This window comes from Geotrypetes seraphini, chromosome 8 (assembly GCF_902459505.1).
Source record: "Geotrypetes seraphini chromosome 8, aGeoSer1.1, whole genome shotgun sequence".
Classification (NCBI taxonomy): domain Eukaryota; kingdom Metazoa; phylum Chordata; class Amphibia; order Gymnophiona; family Dermophiidae; genus Geotrypetes; species Geotrypetes seraphini.
The window spans coordinates 190,481,512-190,494,338 of NC_047091.1; the positions used below are offsets into that span (position 1 = coordinate 190,481,512).

At 43.8% G+C, this 12,827-nt stretch overlaps 1 protein-coding gene across 3 annotated transcripts in view; it reads left to right on the plus strand.

Moving 5' to 3' along the window:
- The first annotated feature begins 396 nt into the window (after window positions 1-396).
- CCDC60 (coiled-coil domain containing 60) overlaps window positions 397-12,827 on the plus strand; it is a 111,932-nt gene continuing 99,501 nt past the window's right edge. For 2 of the 3 annotated variants that reach the window (XM_033953879.1, XM_033953880.1), the window contains exon 1: window positions 398-698. In XM_033953879.1, coding sequence (XP_033809770.1) covers window positions 534-698 — 165 coding nt within the window. In that variant the 5' untranslated portion in view covers window positions 398-533. Of the gene's footprint in view, window positions 699-12,827 lie in introns of all 3 variants that reach the window. The other variant, XM_033953881.1, reaches the window with a different exon arrangement.

Here is a 12,827-nt window from a genome sequence, read left to right on the forward strand (position 1 = left end):
TGAATCCCTGTACTGTACTCTGCTTGATCACTTCCTCCGGTAGCGCATTCCAAGTGTCCACGACCCTCTGGGTGAAAAAAAACTTCCTTGCATTTGTTTTGAACCTATCTCCCTTCAGTTTCTCCGAATGCCCCCTCGTACCTGTTATTCTTATTTTCAGGGCTCAGACCCTACTTCCCTGTAGACATCTGTCCCACTGCTGGAGCTGCCATTTAAGCATTAGTCCTCCTGCCTGACATAAACAAAGTTATAGACGGTGGGGCCTGGGGATCCCCTGAAGCTACCACCAGAGGTGGGCAGGCCTATTCTCTCAGCTGCTCCCGCCCAGCGCTGGGGTCCATCCAGTACGGGTTTTTGAAATCCAGAAAATCTTTGGTGTTTGGCTCAGTTACCAAATATTTACAGAACAAATCGGGAATAAGACAGAATCGGTTTCAGTCCCTTCCCAAAACCTGATAATTGAGGAAGAAATGTGACCCCAGTAGGAACAAGCAAAGAGGAAGCAAGGCGGCTGCACCTCTCCGTGCCGTAGGATGTGTTGCAGCGGTAACCCCGGGCAACGGGGAAGCTTTAGCCGTGCAATGCTCGAAAGACGTTCGGGGTTCCTACGATTCGATTCTTCGTTTGGCCGGGCTGAAGGCGAGATGCCGGGGGATCGGAGCCGGCCTCTGTCCGCTTGCACGTCCGCCGACCTGCAGGTAAGCGCCCGTTTCACCAGCCGGCAGTGTACACGGCACTGTACAGGACAAAGAAGGAAATCTTTGTGTGTGCAATGTTAGAATCATTGTAGGTAACATTTGAATCCTGTTCTTATTGCAGAGACATCAAGGTCCGTTGCCCCCGACCACTAGGTGGCCTAGGGATCTGCCTAGTGCAACATCATTAATATAGAGTTAGCCTGGTCCCTGTAGGAGCCTATCCGGACGTCTGTTCAAGGCCCTGGGCCAGGTTCGATGTAGGCTAAGGTTATGTGGATTTGGAGGGTCAATAAAGTGACATTTGGTGCAGGGTAGTGGGGGCAGGGGGGATAAAAGGAGGGAGATGCTGGCTGCCTTAGGAGGGGGAAGGTGAAGGGGGAGATGCTGGACACCTTGGTATGCATCAAGGATTCAAAGTAGAAACATAGAAGATGACAGCAGAAAAGGGCCATAGCCCATCAAGTCTGCCCACTCTCATGACCCACCCCCCTTTACATCCTTAGAGATCCTACGTGAATATCTCATTTACTTTTGGCCTCAATCACCTGCAGAGGGAGTTTGTTCCAATGATCGACCACCCGTTCTGTGAAGTTTACCATAAGATTTTGAGCTATTGGTTCAAAGAGAAGAGACGAGTCTTCACCTGGGTCCAGTTGACGCAGGTGCTGTGGGAGGCCATTCCAAATTTGGGGTCCTTGGAATGCGAAGGTGGATTCATGTGATTTCTTTCGGAATTCGTGCAGAGGAGAAGGGAAGGTTGGTTTAAAACAGTGGTCTCCAACTCAAATCCTTTGCAGGGCCACATTTTGGATTTGTCGGTACTTGGAGGTCCTCAGAAAAAATAGTTAATGTCTTATTAAAGAAATGACAGTTTTGCATGAGGTAAAAACTCTTTATAGCTTATAAATCTTTCCTTTTGGCTAAATCTTAATAATAATATTGTCATTTATAGCTAAAGAGACATTTGATCAAGAAACTGTTTTATTTTACTTTTGTGATTATGGTAAACATATCGAGGGCCTCAAAATAGTACCTGGCGGGCCGCGAGTTTGAGACCACTGGTTTAAAACATTGCATTGATCTCAAGTTGAGAAGAGAGTATGTAAATGGCTGCCATTTTATACCAAATTCTTTTCTTTATGGGCAGCCAGTGTAGTTCGCTTAAGAGCGGCATGACTCTCGAATTTGCTCCGCTGATAGATTAGTCTGGCAGCCGTATTTTGGAGTAGCTGCAATCTCCCATATTCTTTGTCAACAAGGAATGACAGTAGTCCAAGTAAGGGAGCGAGACTGCCTGCTCAATTATCCTGAAGTTGGTCTGACTCGGAACAGATCTTATCACTCTCAGTTGCCTCAGTCTGAAAAAAAAGGGCCTAACCAGTGGATTGATCTGCTCAGCAAAGGTAAGATCTGAGTCTATAACTCCGCCCATCACCTTTGATGCTCTCTCGATTTTGAGTTTCCCAGCCTGGAGAACTTCCAGGTCTGCCGTGTCTCCAGCTCTGGACTTCCTAGATTTTCAGCCGCACCATCCAGTTATAAGCCAGCGAAAATCCAGGAATCGCACTGTCAGCCTGTCCTACCCGGTTAATTATCTTGACAGGAACAAATAATTGATGTTCCCTTTTCTGTTTGATTTGTGCTGATTCTTGCAAGAACATACATTAAAAAAATTCTTCCTGATAAGTCACCATCGTGTGTGGGTGTAAAGGAAAAGAAGGCTATTGCTGGATCCCTTGATATGTGCTGGGTCCGAATCAGCCCTGAATTAACCATTAAGCAAAATAAGGGAAGGGGGCACTATAGGGTTATTTCCCCCTAGCTCTCATGCCCTTACCTCTTTCACTGTCATCTGCCACAACCATCATTATCAGTTAGCTTAGCAGGGTTTAAAAAAGGTTTAGTTCATTTCCTAAACGAGAAGTCCATAGGCCATTATTGAGATGGCTTGGGGAAATCCACCGCTTATTTCGAGGATAAGCAGCATAAATTCTGTTTTACTACTTGGGATCTAGCTAGGTACTTGGGACCTGGGTTAGCCACTGTTGGAAACAGGATACTGGACTTGATGGACCTTCGGTCTGTCCCAGTAAGGCAACTCTTAGGTTCTTATGTGAGCCAGCCATTGTGACATCACTGCTGAGGTCGGCTTTTAGGCATTGGTGGAATGAGGCATTATGACATCACAATCTCAGCTCTGGAATATTGCTACTCTTTGGGTTTCTGTCTGGTACTTGGGACCTGGGGTTGTCCACTGTTGGAAACAGGATACTGGACTTGATGGACCTTCGGTCTGTCCCAGTAAGGCAACTCTTAGGTTCTTATGTGAGCCAGCCATTGTGACATCACTGTTGAGGTCAGCTTTTAGGCATTGGTGGAATGAGGCATTATGACATCACAATCTCAGCTCTGGAATGTTGCTACTCTTTGGGTTTCTGTCTGGTACTTGGGACCTGGGGTTGTCCACTGTTGGAAACAGGATACTGGACTTGATGGACCTTCGGTCTGTCCCAGTAAGGCAACTCTTAGGTTCTTATGTGAGCCAGCCATTGTGACATCACTGTTGAGGTCAGCTTTTAGGCATTGGTGGAATGAGGCATTATGACATCACAATCTCAGCTCTGGAATGTTGCTACTCTTTGGGTTTCTGTCTGGTACTTGGGACCTGGGGTTGTCCACTGTTGGAAACAGGATACTGGACTTGATGGACCTTCTGTCTGTCCCAGTATGGCAATTCTTATGTTCTTAAAACCCTGGCATAAATACAATGCGCTTAAAATTGACATGCGTAGTGTCGCCTAATGATTCTATAACGTGCGCCTTTTATACAATCTCGTTTAGCCCTGACTTTTTTAGGTGACCTGTTTAGAATCGGGGCAGATGTCCGTCAGTGCTCCTGTGATCGTTTTTATTCATGGCCACTCAATCTAACACTTAAATAGCAAATCCAAACGAATCATACTAGCTTCAATGGGTCACAATTTACTTGAAACTACAGTATAGCAGCTTCTGAAAAGATTTTTTTTGGTATGGATCTTCAGAATGCAAACGGGCTCATCATCCTTCCGTTTGCTCAAGTCTGCATCGATCCAGCTTTTATTGATTTTTAAAATTTCTTTTTTCAAAATATTTTTCACTTAGCTTATGCTTATTCTTCTATCTTCCGTTAAACCACCTCTCCCGACATGGAAACTTTCTTCAGGGTCGAGGGGAAAGTAGCGTATTGTGAGCAATTGAAGCTAGCTTGGATTTGCACATTAGCGCTCAGTCATTAGTAGGAGAAATGGCCATTGCGTGCAGGGAAAACCCACAGAAGGGCCTACTAAGGCTTAGTAAAAAGGACCCCTATATTTCCTTCCTCTTCTCACTTGAAGACATTTCTTATGAAAATATTTCTGTGTAATCAAATTGTGGTTCCCCTTTAGCTGGTGTACGATTGTATACATGGGTGTGGAATTGGGTATTGGATAATTACATTTCCTTTTTTCCTCCCTCTTTGCTGGGGGCATAATAGAGAGAGGTTATTAACTTTAATTTTGCTTTGTATTATTTTTATCTTTGGGTTTTTTTCATATTTGGTGTCATCACCCTATTTGCTGTGTAGGTGGTTTGTTCTTGTCATAAGAACGTAAGATTTGCCGCTGCTGGGTCAGACCAGTGGTCCATCGTGCCCAGCAGTCTGCTCACGTGGCGGCCCTTGGGTCAAAGACCTGTGCCCTATTTGAGTCTATCAGCCTTACCTGCGTATGTTCTGATCCAGCAGGAACTTATCTAACCCTTTCTTGAATCCCTGAAGGGTGCTTTCCCCTATAATAGCCTCTGGAAGAGCGTTCCAGTTTTCTACCTCTCCCTGGGTGAAGAAGAACTTCCTTATGTTTGTATGGAATCTATCCCCTTTTAACTTTAGTGAGTGCCCTCTCGTTCTCTTCACTTTGGAGAAGGTGAACAATCTCTCTTTCTTTACTAAGTCAATTCCCTTCAATATCTTGAATGTTTCGATCATAAAATGAAAGATGAAAAGTTCCATTGCCAAATGCTCTTTCTGGTGACGAGTAGACGGATGCATCAAGGCTGTTGTTCCCCAGTCTAAGAGGACCCCAACAGCCGTTCTTTTAATTTCCTAGTGCTGGAGGAAGAAATGTTGGGCTGTGTATTTTGTGTTTTAATGGTTAGTAATCCTTCTCCTTGTAATGAGTCTTTATAAATGTTGCCTTGGTTCTCTTCCCTTCCTACTACCGAATTAAGACCTTCATCATTAATTGTCGAGCACCACGGTATAGTGCATGTGTTTGCGTGGTGATGCTTTTCATAGACACATTATATTCTTGTTATGTGTTTGCTGCTTTTCTGGCTTTTTTCCTAAACCCCCCCCTCCCCCCCCCCCCGGTGTTTACAAATCTTTAGATATAGTTTCATTTTAATCTACTCTTGGAAAATGCCTCATTCTCACATATTACGTTTTCTTTCTCATATGCACTGGCACAGAGCACCAAATGAGAAAGTTTAATATAAGTGAAATGAAAACAGCTGTTCTAACCCACAGCCCCAAAGCGCAAGAACCTTAATTTACCTTATTAACCTACATCAGCAAGACTTTCACTGGCCTCCTCTCCATAATGAAGCCAATATTTCATTCCTTTTTAAAGGGGATAAGGAGAAACTTAAGAAGTGCTTCTCCCTATACCATCCTACCCTACTTCCCACTCACATATCACACCAAATTCCTTTCCTCCCAAGGTTAATTCAGATCTCAATATTTTGCTCTCCATCTATTTCTCTCAAATTCACAACCTGGAACCATATTTGATAGAGACCCCAACACAGTCCATGCCAAGGGTTCCCAACCCAGTCCTTGGGACACAACATAGCCAACCAGGATTTCAGAATATCCTTAATGAATAGGTGTAAGATAAATCTTCAGAAAAGCAAATTTGGAAGAAGAGATCATTGGTTTCAAAGCTGATGGCCGAAATATAAACAACCTGCGCTATGCAGATGATACAACGCTCATCACCAGCAGCAAAGAAGACATGAGAAAAGTCGAAGCCGAAAGTCATAACATGGGATTAGAACTGAACATAAACAAGACGAAGATGATGATTATGAGCTTGAAGTTGATAGAAGTTGTAAAGGATTTCACTCTTCTGGGCTCTTTTGTAAATAAAGAAGCAACTAGCAGGGAGGAAATACTCTGTAGAATAGCACTTGGTCACTCTTCAATGAAGGCTCTTGACAAAGTATTCAAAGGCAAGGAGGTAACACTTCAAACGAAGATCAGACTTGTCCACGCACTCATTTTCTCAGTGGTCAATTACGGATACGAAAGTTGGACACTACAGAAACAAGACAGAAAGAAGATTGACTCATTTGAGCTTTGGTGCTGGAGAAGGATATTATGCACGCCAAAGACTGTCAGCAGAACTAACGAATCGATCCTGGAAGAGATCAAACCAACTATGTCACTCAAAGCCGAAATGATGAAGCGATGACTGTCTTATTTTGTTCACACCGATTTCTTTTTAGATGTGTAATTCATCAAGTCGCTAGGACTTGAACACGAGTCGATGGCACCTAACCTAACAAGATAAATTTGCAGAGTCCAGTAAGGAAAAATTTTGCTGGTGGTTTCTATGTCCAATTATCAAAACTAACTATCCGAGCACTATAAAGACATTTTTTGAGGGCTATCAGAGGTGAATCAGTCTCTCAAATGTCTCTCCAACATGGTCTCCAGGCGAGAGGAATTCTACTCATTGAAAAGAGAAGCTTTATAACTGGAAAGATTTTGGAAAAATACAATTTTTCTTAAATAAATGTTCTAGGGAAGACTTGCAAGATACTTACCGGTAAGTTATATTTAGAAACATAGAAACGTGATCGCAGATAAAGGCCAAATGGCCCATCCGCAGCATCCACTATCTCCTCCTCTCCCTATTGGCTAAGGCTCTTAACATTTGCATCTCCTCTTCCTATTGGCTAAAGCTCTTTACACCTGCATTGTGATGTCACAGGGCTTTATGGTTATAGAAACATGATGGCAGATAAAGGCCAAATGGCCCATCCGCAGCATCCACTATCTCCTCCTCTCCCTATTGGCTAAGGCTCTTAACATTTGCATCTCTTCTTCCTATTGGCTAAAGCTCTTTACACCCGCATTGTGATGTCATAGGGCTTTATGATTATAGAAACATGATGGCAGATAAAGGCCAAATGGCCCATCCACAGTAACCATCATCTCTTTCTCTCTCCGAGAGATTCCACTGCCTATCCCAGGCTCTTTTGAATTCAGACACAGTCTCTGTCTCCACCACCTCTTCCAGGAGACTGTTCCATGCATCTACCACCCTTTCTGTAAAAAAGTATTTCCTAACATCTCTTTACTTCATCCTATGTCCTCTCATCATATTTACCAGTACTTAGATCCAGAACAAAAAATGTAAAGTATCAGTAGGAGTCGGGGTGAAATGTTTGGTGTACCAGCTCCAGTGCCCTTGTCTGGAATCCAGTGCCATGTTTTCATTCACTTAGCCACAGGGCAGGGATTTTTCAACTCATGAGCTCTAAACCTGGTTTCTAGTTGCTTCTGTTGTGTGATGATTATGGATACCGCTTCATTTTTAATGACGCCTTTGGAAATTAATTTAAACCTAGATTTACCGTATTTTTTGCTCCATAAGACGCAAAAGTGGGTGCATCTTATGGAGTGAATACACCTCTCCCCCCCCCCCCCCCGTTACCTGTTTAAAGTTGCAGTGGTCCAGTGTGCTCTCCTGCTGGACAGCTGGCTTTCATAGCAGAACAGTGTGACGTAGGAGTGCGACCTTTGCGCTTCTTGCCTGGTCCCGCTCCATTCAGCCAATCACTGAGTGGCGCAGGACCAGGCAGGAAGCGTAAAGGTCGCGCACCAGTGTCGCACCTCAACTTTAAAAAGGTACCGGGGGTTGCGGGTGGCTTCGAGCTGTGGGCTGTGGGCAGGTTGCTTCAGGCTTCCCAGCACTAGACACCCCCCCCCCCTGTAGAGTAAGAAGTTTTTTCCTTGGTTTTTCCTCCTCTACAAGGGGGGGGGGGGTGTCTTATGGATAGGTGCATCTTATAGAACGAAAAATACGATACATCTTTTTCCAACATTTCGCTTAGAAGTATGATTAAGCGATTAATCAAAAAACCTATTTAAAAAAAAAACTTAACTAACACCAAGAATAAACCTTTGGTTACCAGTAACCCCCATCCCTAATGTTTTTCCCACTACTTGTTCTTTTCTTATAAAAAATAATAGTTCTTCCCTTTTACCCTACCGTCCAGTTTTGTCATGGTTAAAATCTATCGATTATATGTTCCTATCTGTGTATTTTTATTGATGTATATCGCTTTGAAAATTTTATATAAGCATTTTATCAAATTTTAAATGAAACTTGGAACAACATCCCAGTCCCTACAAAGTGGAAGGACCTCATCTGGGAATCAGTTCATCCCAGTCTAAACCACTGTCACCAGAGCAGCCCCTCTTCTGGCCATTTTCTGGGAATTCCTCATAAGACTTGTTAAAGGGTGACTAATGCATTCTATATGGAAAATACAGTAACGTACGGATGCCGGATTTTAATAGAAACTTCCAGAAGAGAACATATGAGTTCTGGCAAGCAGGATAGCTTTGTTCCTATAACGGAAGGCATCTCGTTGGCTATAATTAAGCAGTGAGGCACAAAAGAGTGTGTTTAGATGAAATGTTTCATTTAAACATGGCTCTAGTGTGTTGTAAGACAACTACCTGAGAAGTGTCTAAATGAGCCAGTTATGCAGAAGCCCTGGAGGGTTTTAGGACTTTTCTATTATTAAAGCTGGTAAGAAAAATGAGATAATGGGATTCTGCAGCCAGGCTGGGGATTTAAACACTGCAGCAACAGAAGAGGCCTCCGATCCGCGTGATGCCTTCTGCGTTTAATGGATCATACGGTATAAAAATTCAAGATGACAGCAGTGACTTCTATCCGTGATTGCTCAAGGTATAACCTTGACTGAAAAGCAAGCTTTCTGGATCGAGCAGTGGCTAATTTTTCCAATCTTTACCAGTTTATGATTGTTTTAAAAGTGTTTTATATTGACATTTGATCAAAACAATCCGGTGCAATTCTCTGTAACCTGCTTATGTTCAAAGGCCACAGACCTGGCAGAAAGCTTTCAAAGAAAAAATAAGTTGATAATGATTCCGTCTTATGGAGGTGCCCAGCACACCTGGACCTCCTTTGTCCCATCACATCTCACCGCTTCCAGTGTCATATCGCATCCCCTTTAAATATAATATCCTTTCCCACCAGATTCTCTCGAGGACTTTTGCAAAGCCGCGCTGTGCTAATGGCCCCGAAGCCCATAGAGATTTAAAGGGCTTCGGGGCTGTTGCCGTGTGGCTTTGTAAAAGAGGCCGTCAGGCTCCTCACAACAGCAGTTACAAGTCATTCCCTCATTTAGACAACTTTTTGGGGATTTCCCTAGGAATCTTCATTCTGTGTTATGGCTCCTACTCTCTGGAATTCTTGGCCTTTTTACCTTCGTTCAGAAAAATCATTTGCAACGTTCAAGGCACAATTAAAGGCGTACAGCTTCTCTTTGGCCTTTAGCTCTTCACTTACTTCCTCCTGGTGGCTTCTTTTCTTCCGTGTGGGCAGAATTAAATTCTTTGTTCCCTCCCTTACCACATTGTTCATGTTTTATTAAAACTTGTTATAGCGCTTGTTCTTACAACAGGTCCAAGCGGTTTACAAATAGACAATATATAGAAAAAAAAAAACACCTCCATTTTCAAACAGGAGAGACAAACTTATACAGATCTAAAAACATACATACAATTACTTTCATACCTAGATACAATTTACAAAAAGCTTCTTGTACTCGCTGAAAGATCCGTTTCCTCTAGTACAGTGTTCTTCAACCACCGGTCCACGGACCAATGCCGGTCCACAGGGCCAGCACGTGCATCAGGCCCAAAACAGTGTTCTTCAACCGCTGGTCCACGGTGCGATCGATGCAGCGTTATCTTCAAGCCAGCTCCCTCTTCCTAACTGATTCGGTGGCTCCTATGGGCATCCTGCGCTTGAAGCGGAAGCCTTCTCTCTGACGTTGCAACGTGCAAGGGACGTGCAAGGGACGTGCAAGGTGCAATTAGTACTATTATGGGGGCGGGGTCTGGGATAGAGATTGGGTAGAGATGGGCGGGCTCTGGCCCACGACTTAGCCCAGTATCCACAAAATAATTCTTTTATTTCTGCCGGTCCATAGGTGTAAAAAGGTTGAAAAACACTGCTCTAGTATATGTGAATTAATTCAGACAAAACTGAATCTTCTCCAAATTCCTTCCCCAACCTTTTCATTTCCATTGTAATCCCTGCTTCCCTCTTTCTCCATGTTCTTAATTGGTTTTTCTTTACATTTTTTCCCTATTTAATTTTTGGGGGGGGGTTTATTTTAATTTTTTCTATTGTAAACTGCTTAGATTTGCCGCCTAGTTTTATGTTTGCGGTAGTGCATACAAATTTATCTCATGCATATTCATTGTGGGTATGGTGAAACCCTGACGGGCTGGGTGTGTCCCGAGGACTGGGTTTAGAACCCCTGCTTCATTGATAAAGGGCATCTGATTAATGTCTTGGGACCGACACTGCGCCTTCACTTCACCCAGATTGCATGTCTCTCTTTCCTAAATTTCCTGGATTCTCGTCTGCGTACATAATACCGTTCAATTATAGCACTCGTTTGCATATACAGTATCTGAGTTTATGTGAAGTGCATGCCGGAGTGTTATAATGCCATTTATTAAAGCAGTAATGAAGTGGGACCTCACTCCGGGAGCGGTGGGACTTCAGTGGGGTGAGTAATCTTGTTATGTCAGGAGGAAGACAGCCGGTCTCCTGAAAAAGCAGATCACCTGTTAGCAAACACAGCTACCTGGGTGGAGAAATTCCTCAAAGGTTTCAATCAATATTATAATGAAGATGGAGTGGAATGATTCAGCATGCCTTGCCTATCATATGCTAATTATACCCCAGGAGTATTTCTGAAGTACCTCTCACCAGAAGCATAATTACATTCAATAAAGATATTCAGGTTTCTGCTATTTCTCTCGGTTCACTTCCCTTTGAAACTGACAGCTGGCATTTGCACGATTCATTTACTGAGTTTCTACTTTCCTTCCTCTTCTGCCCGTGAAGCTTGCGAGACCCTTGCATCATCTACTGAGGCAGACATCTAATGCTGTTTCCAGGCCCCGTGTCTTTACGTACCACGGGCCCATAGTCCTGGATCTCCAGCAATGCAGCCTAAGCGTTGGACTCCACCTAGTCTGTTGCATTTTTTAGGAGAAACATTCCAAGTAGAAGCTCCTCGGCATACGGATACCGCGAGGGTAACTTTATAAAGCCTTTTCCTTCTGTACATCCTGCCTTACATATGAAAAGTGGTTCTTATTTATTTATTTAATTCGATTTCTAGACCCTCCTCCCGGTTACATTGGAAAGAACGTTTGACGATACAGTAATTTGAGGACAAGCCTGGAAGTAGAGATATTCATAGAAAATTCCTGGAGAAGTTACAGTAAATTGGACCTGAGCAGTCGCCAACTTGTGATTGTTGGAAGGGGAGAATCCAGAGGAGATTGTCTGCAGATAGACCTTCAGTTGAAGAGAAAGGTCTTCGCAGCTCTTCAAAAAGCCGCCAGTGAGTTCTGTGACCTGATTTATCAGATTGTGCTTGCTTTTTCAGGACTCACGGGGGTGTAGTGAGGGAGGGGGGAGCAGAGTATGTGTATATTTTAGAAAATAGACATGTGCATGGATAGAGGACACAACAGATTTACACCATTACAGTTGGTGCAAATTTGTCTACTCTTGGCGCTGGGTCTGGGATCCAAATTGCAAAGACTTGGAACTACTGTACTTGATTGTCTTTATACAGGTAGGGCTAGTCTAAGGGTGCTGGTCTTTGACCAGAGGGCCGCCCCGTGAGCCGACTGCTGGGCACGATGGACCACTGGTCTGACCCAGCTATAGGTGAGGTTCCGTTATAAGCAAGTCCATTATAATGAGATTATACTGTATGACATCACAATCTCAGCTCTAGAATGTTGCTACTCTTTGGGTTTCTTCCAGACACTTGTGATCTGGATTGGTCACCGTGGAAACAGGATATTGGACTAGATGATTGACCACTGGGCTGTCCCAGTATGGCTAGTCTTATGTTCTTATGCTATGGAGACAGACGTAGGGGAAGCCACTGCTTGCCCTGGAATCAGTCACATGGAATCTTGCTACTCTTTGGGGATTCCGCATGGAATGTTGGTACTATTTGGGGTTCTGGAATCTTGCTTACTCTGAGATTTTGGAATGTTGCTACTGCCAAGTACTTGTGACCTGGATTGGCCACTATTGGAAACAGGATACTGGGCTGGATGGATCACTGGTCTGACCCATTTGGCTATTCTTCTGTTCTTATGCTATTGAGACAGACGTAGGGGAAGCCAATGCTTGCCCTGGAATTGGTAGCATGGAATGTTGGTACTCTTTGGGTTTCTGCCAGGTACTTGGGACCCCAATTGGCCACTGTTGGAAACAAGAGACTGGGCTAGTCTGACCCAGTAGGGCTATTCTTATATTTGTATGGTTTCCAGTGCTCTTGTCTTTGGTAGTTTTTCGGTGACTAACAGTAAATAGCCAGGAGCCATTTGCAATCTTTTTGCCGAGGTTTAGAGAAATGATGGAAGGTGAACGTTTTAGGCCACAGACATTAGAGCTTGATTGTGTAGCTGCCTCGGGGGTGACCCTGCTCGCTAGTCCACACGTTTGCACATGACTTTGAAGAAAGCCCTATAGAAAATGCATTTTCTGGGGGTGGGAGGCTGGAAAAAGGAAATGAATAGACTCTCTGCAGGCCTTAAAATCTGAAATGACTTTTCAATGAGATGAACATTATGCTGTTTTCACCGAAGGGAACCTAAGAGGCAGTATTTTTAGCAAAGTTAATTAGGGTTCACGTTAAGAGCTCAGCGGGCTGGGAATGTGGAGCCGCTAATGGCGCAGTGCGCATAGGCTTAGGGAGAAGGTTTTGTTGCAGTTCTTCTCAGCTCAGCAGGAGTTCGAATAC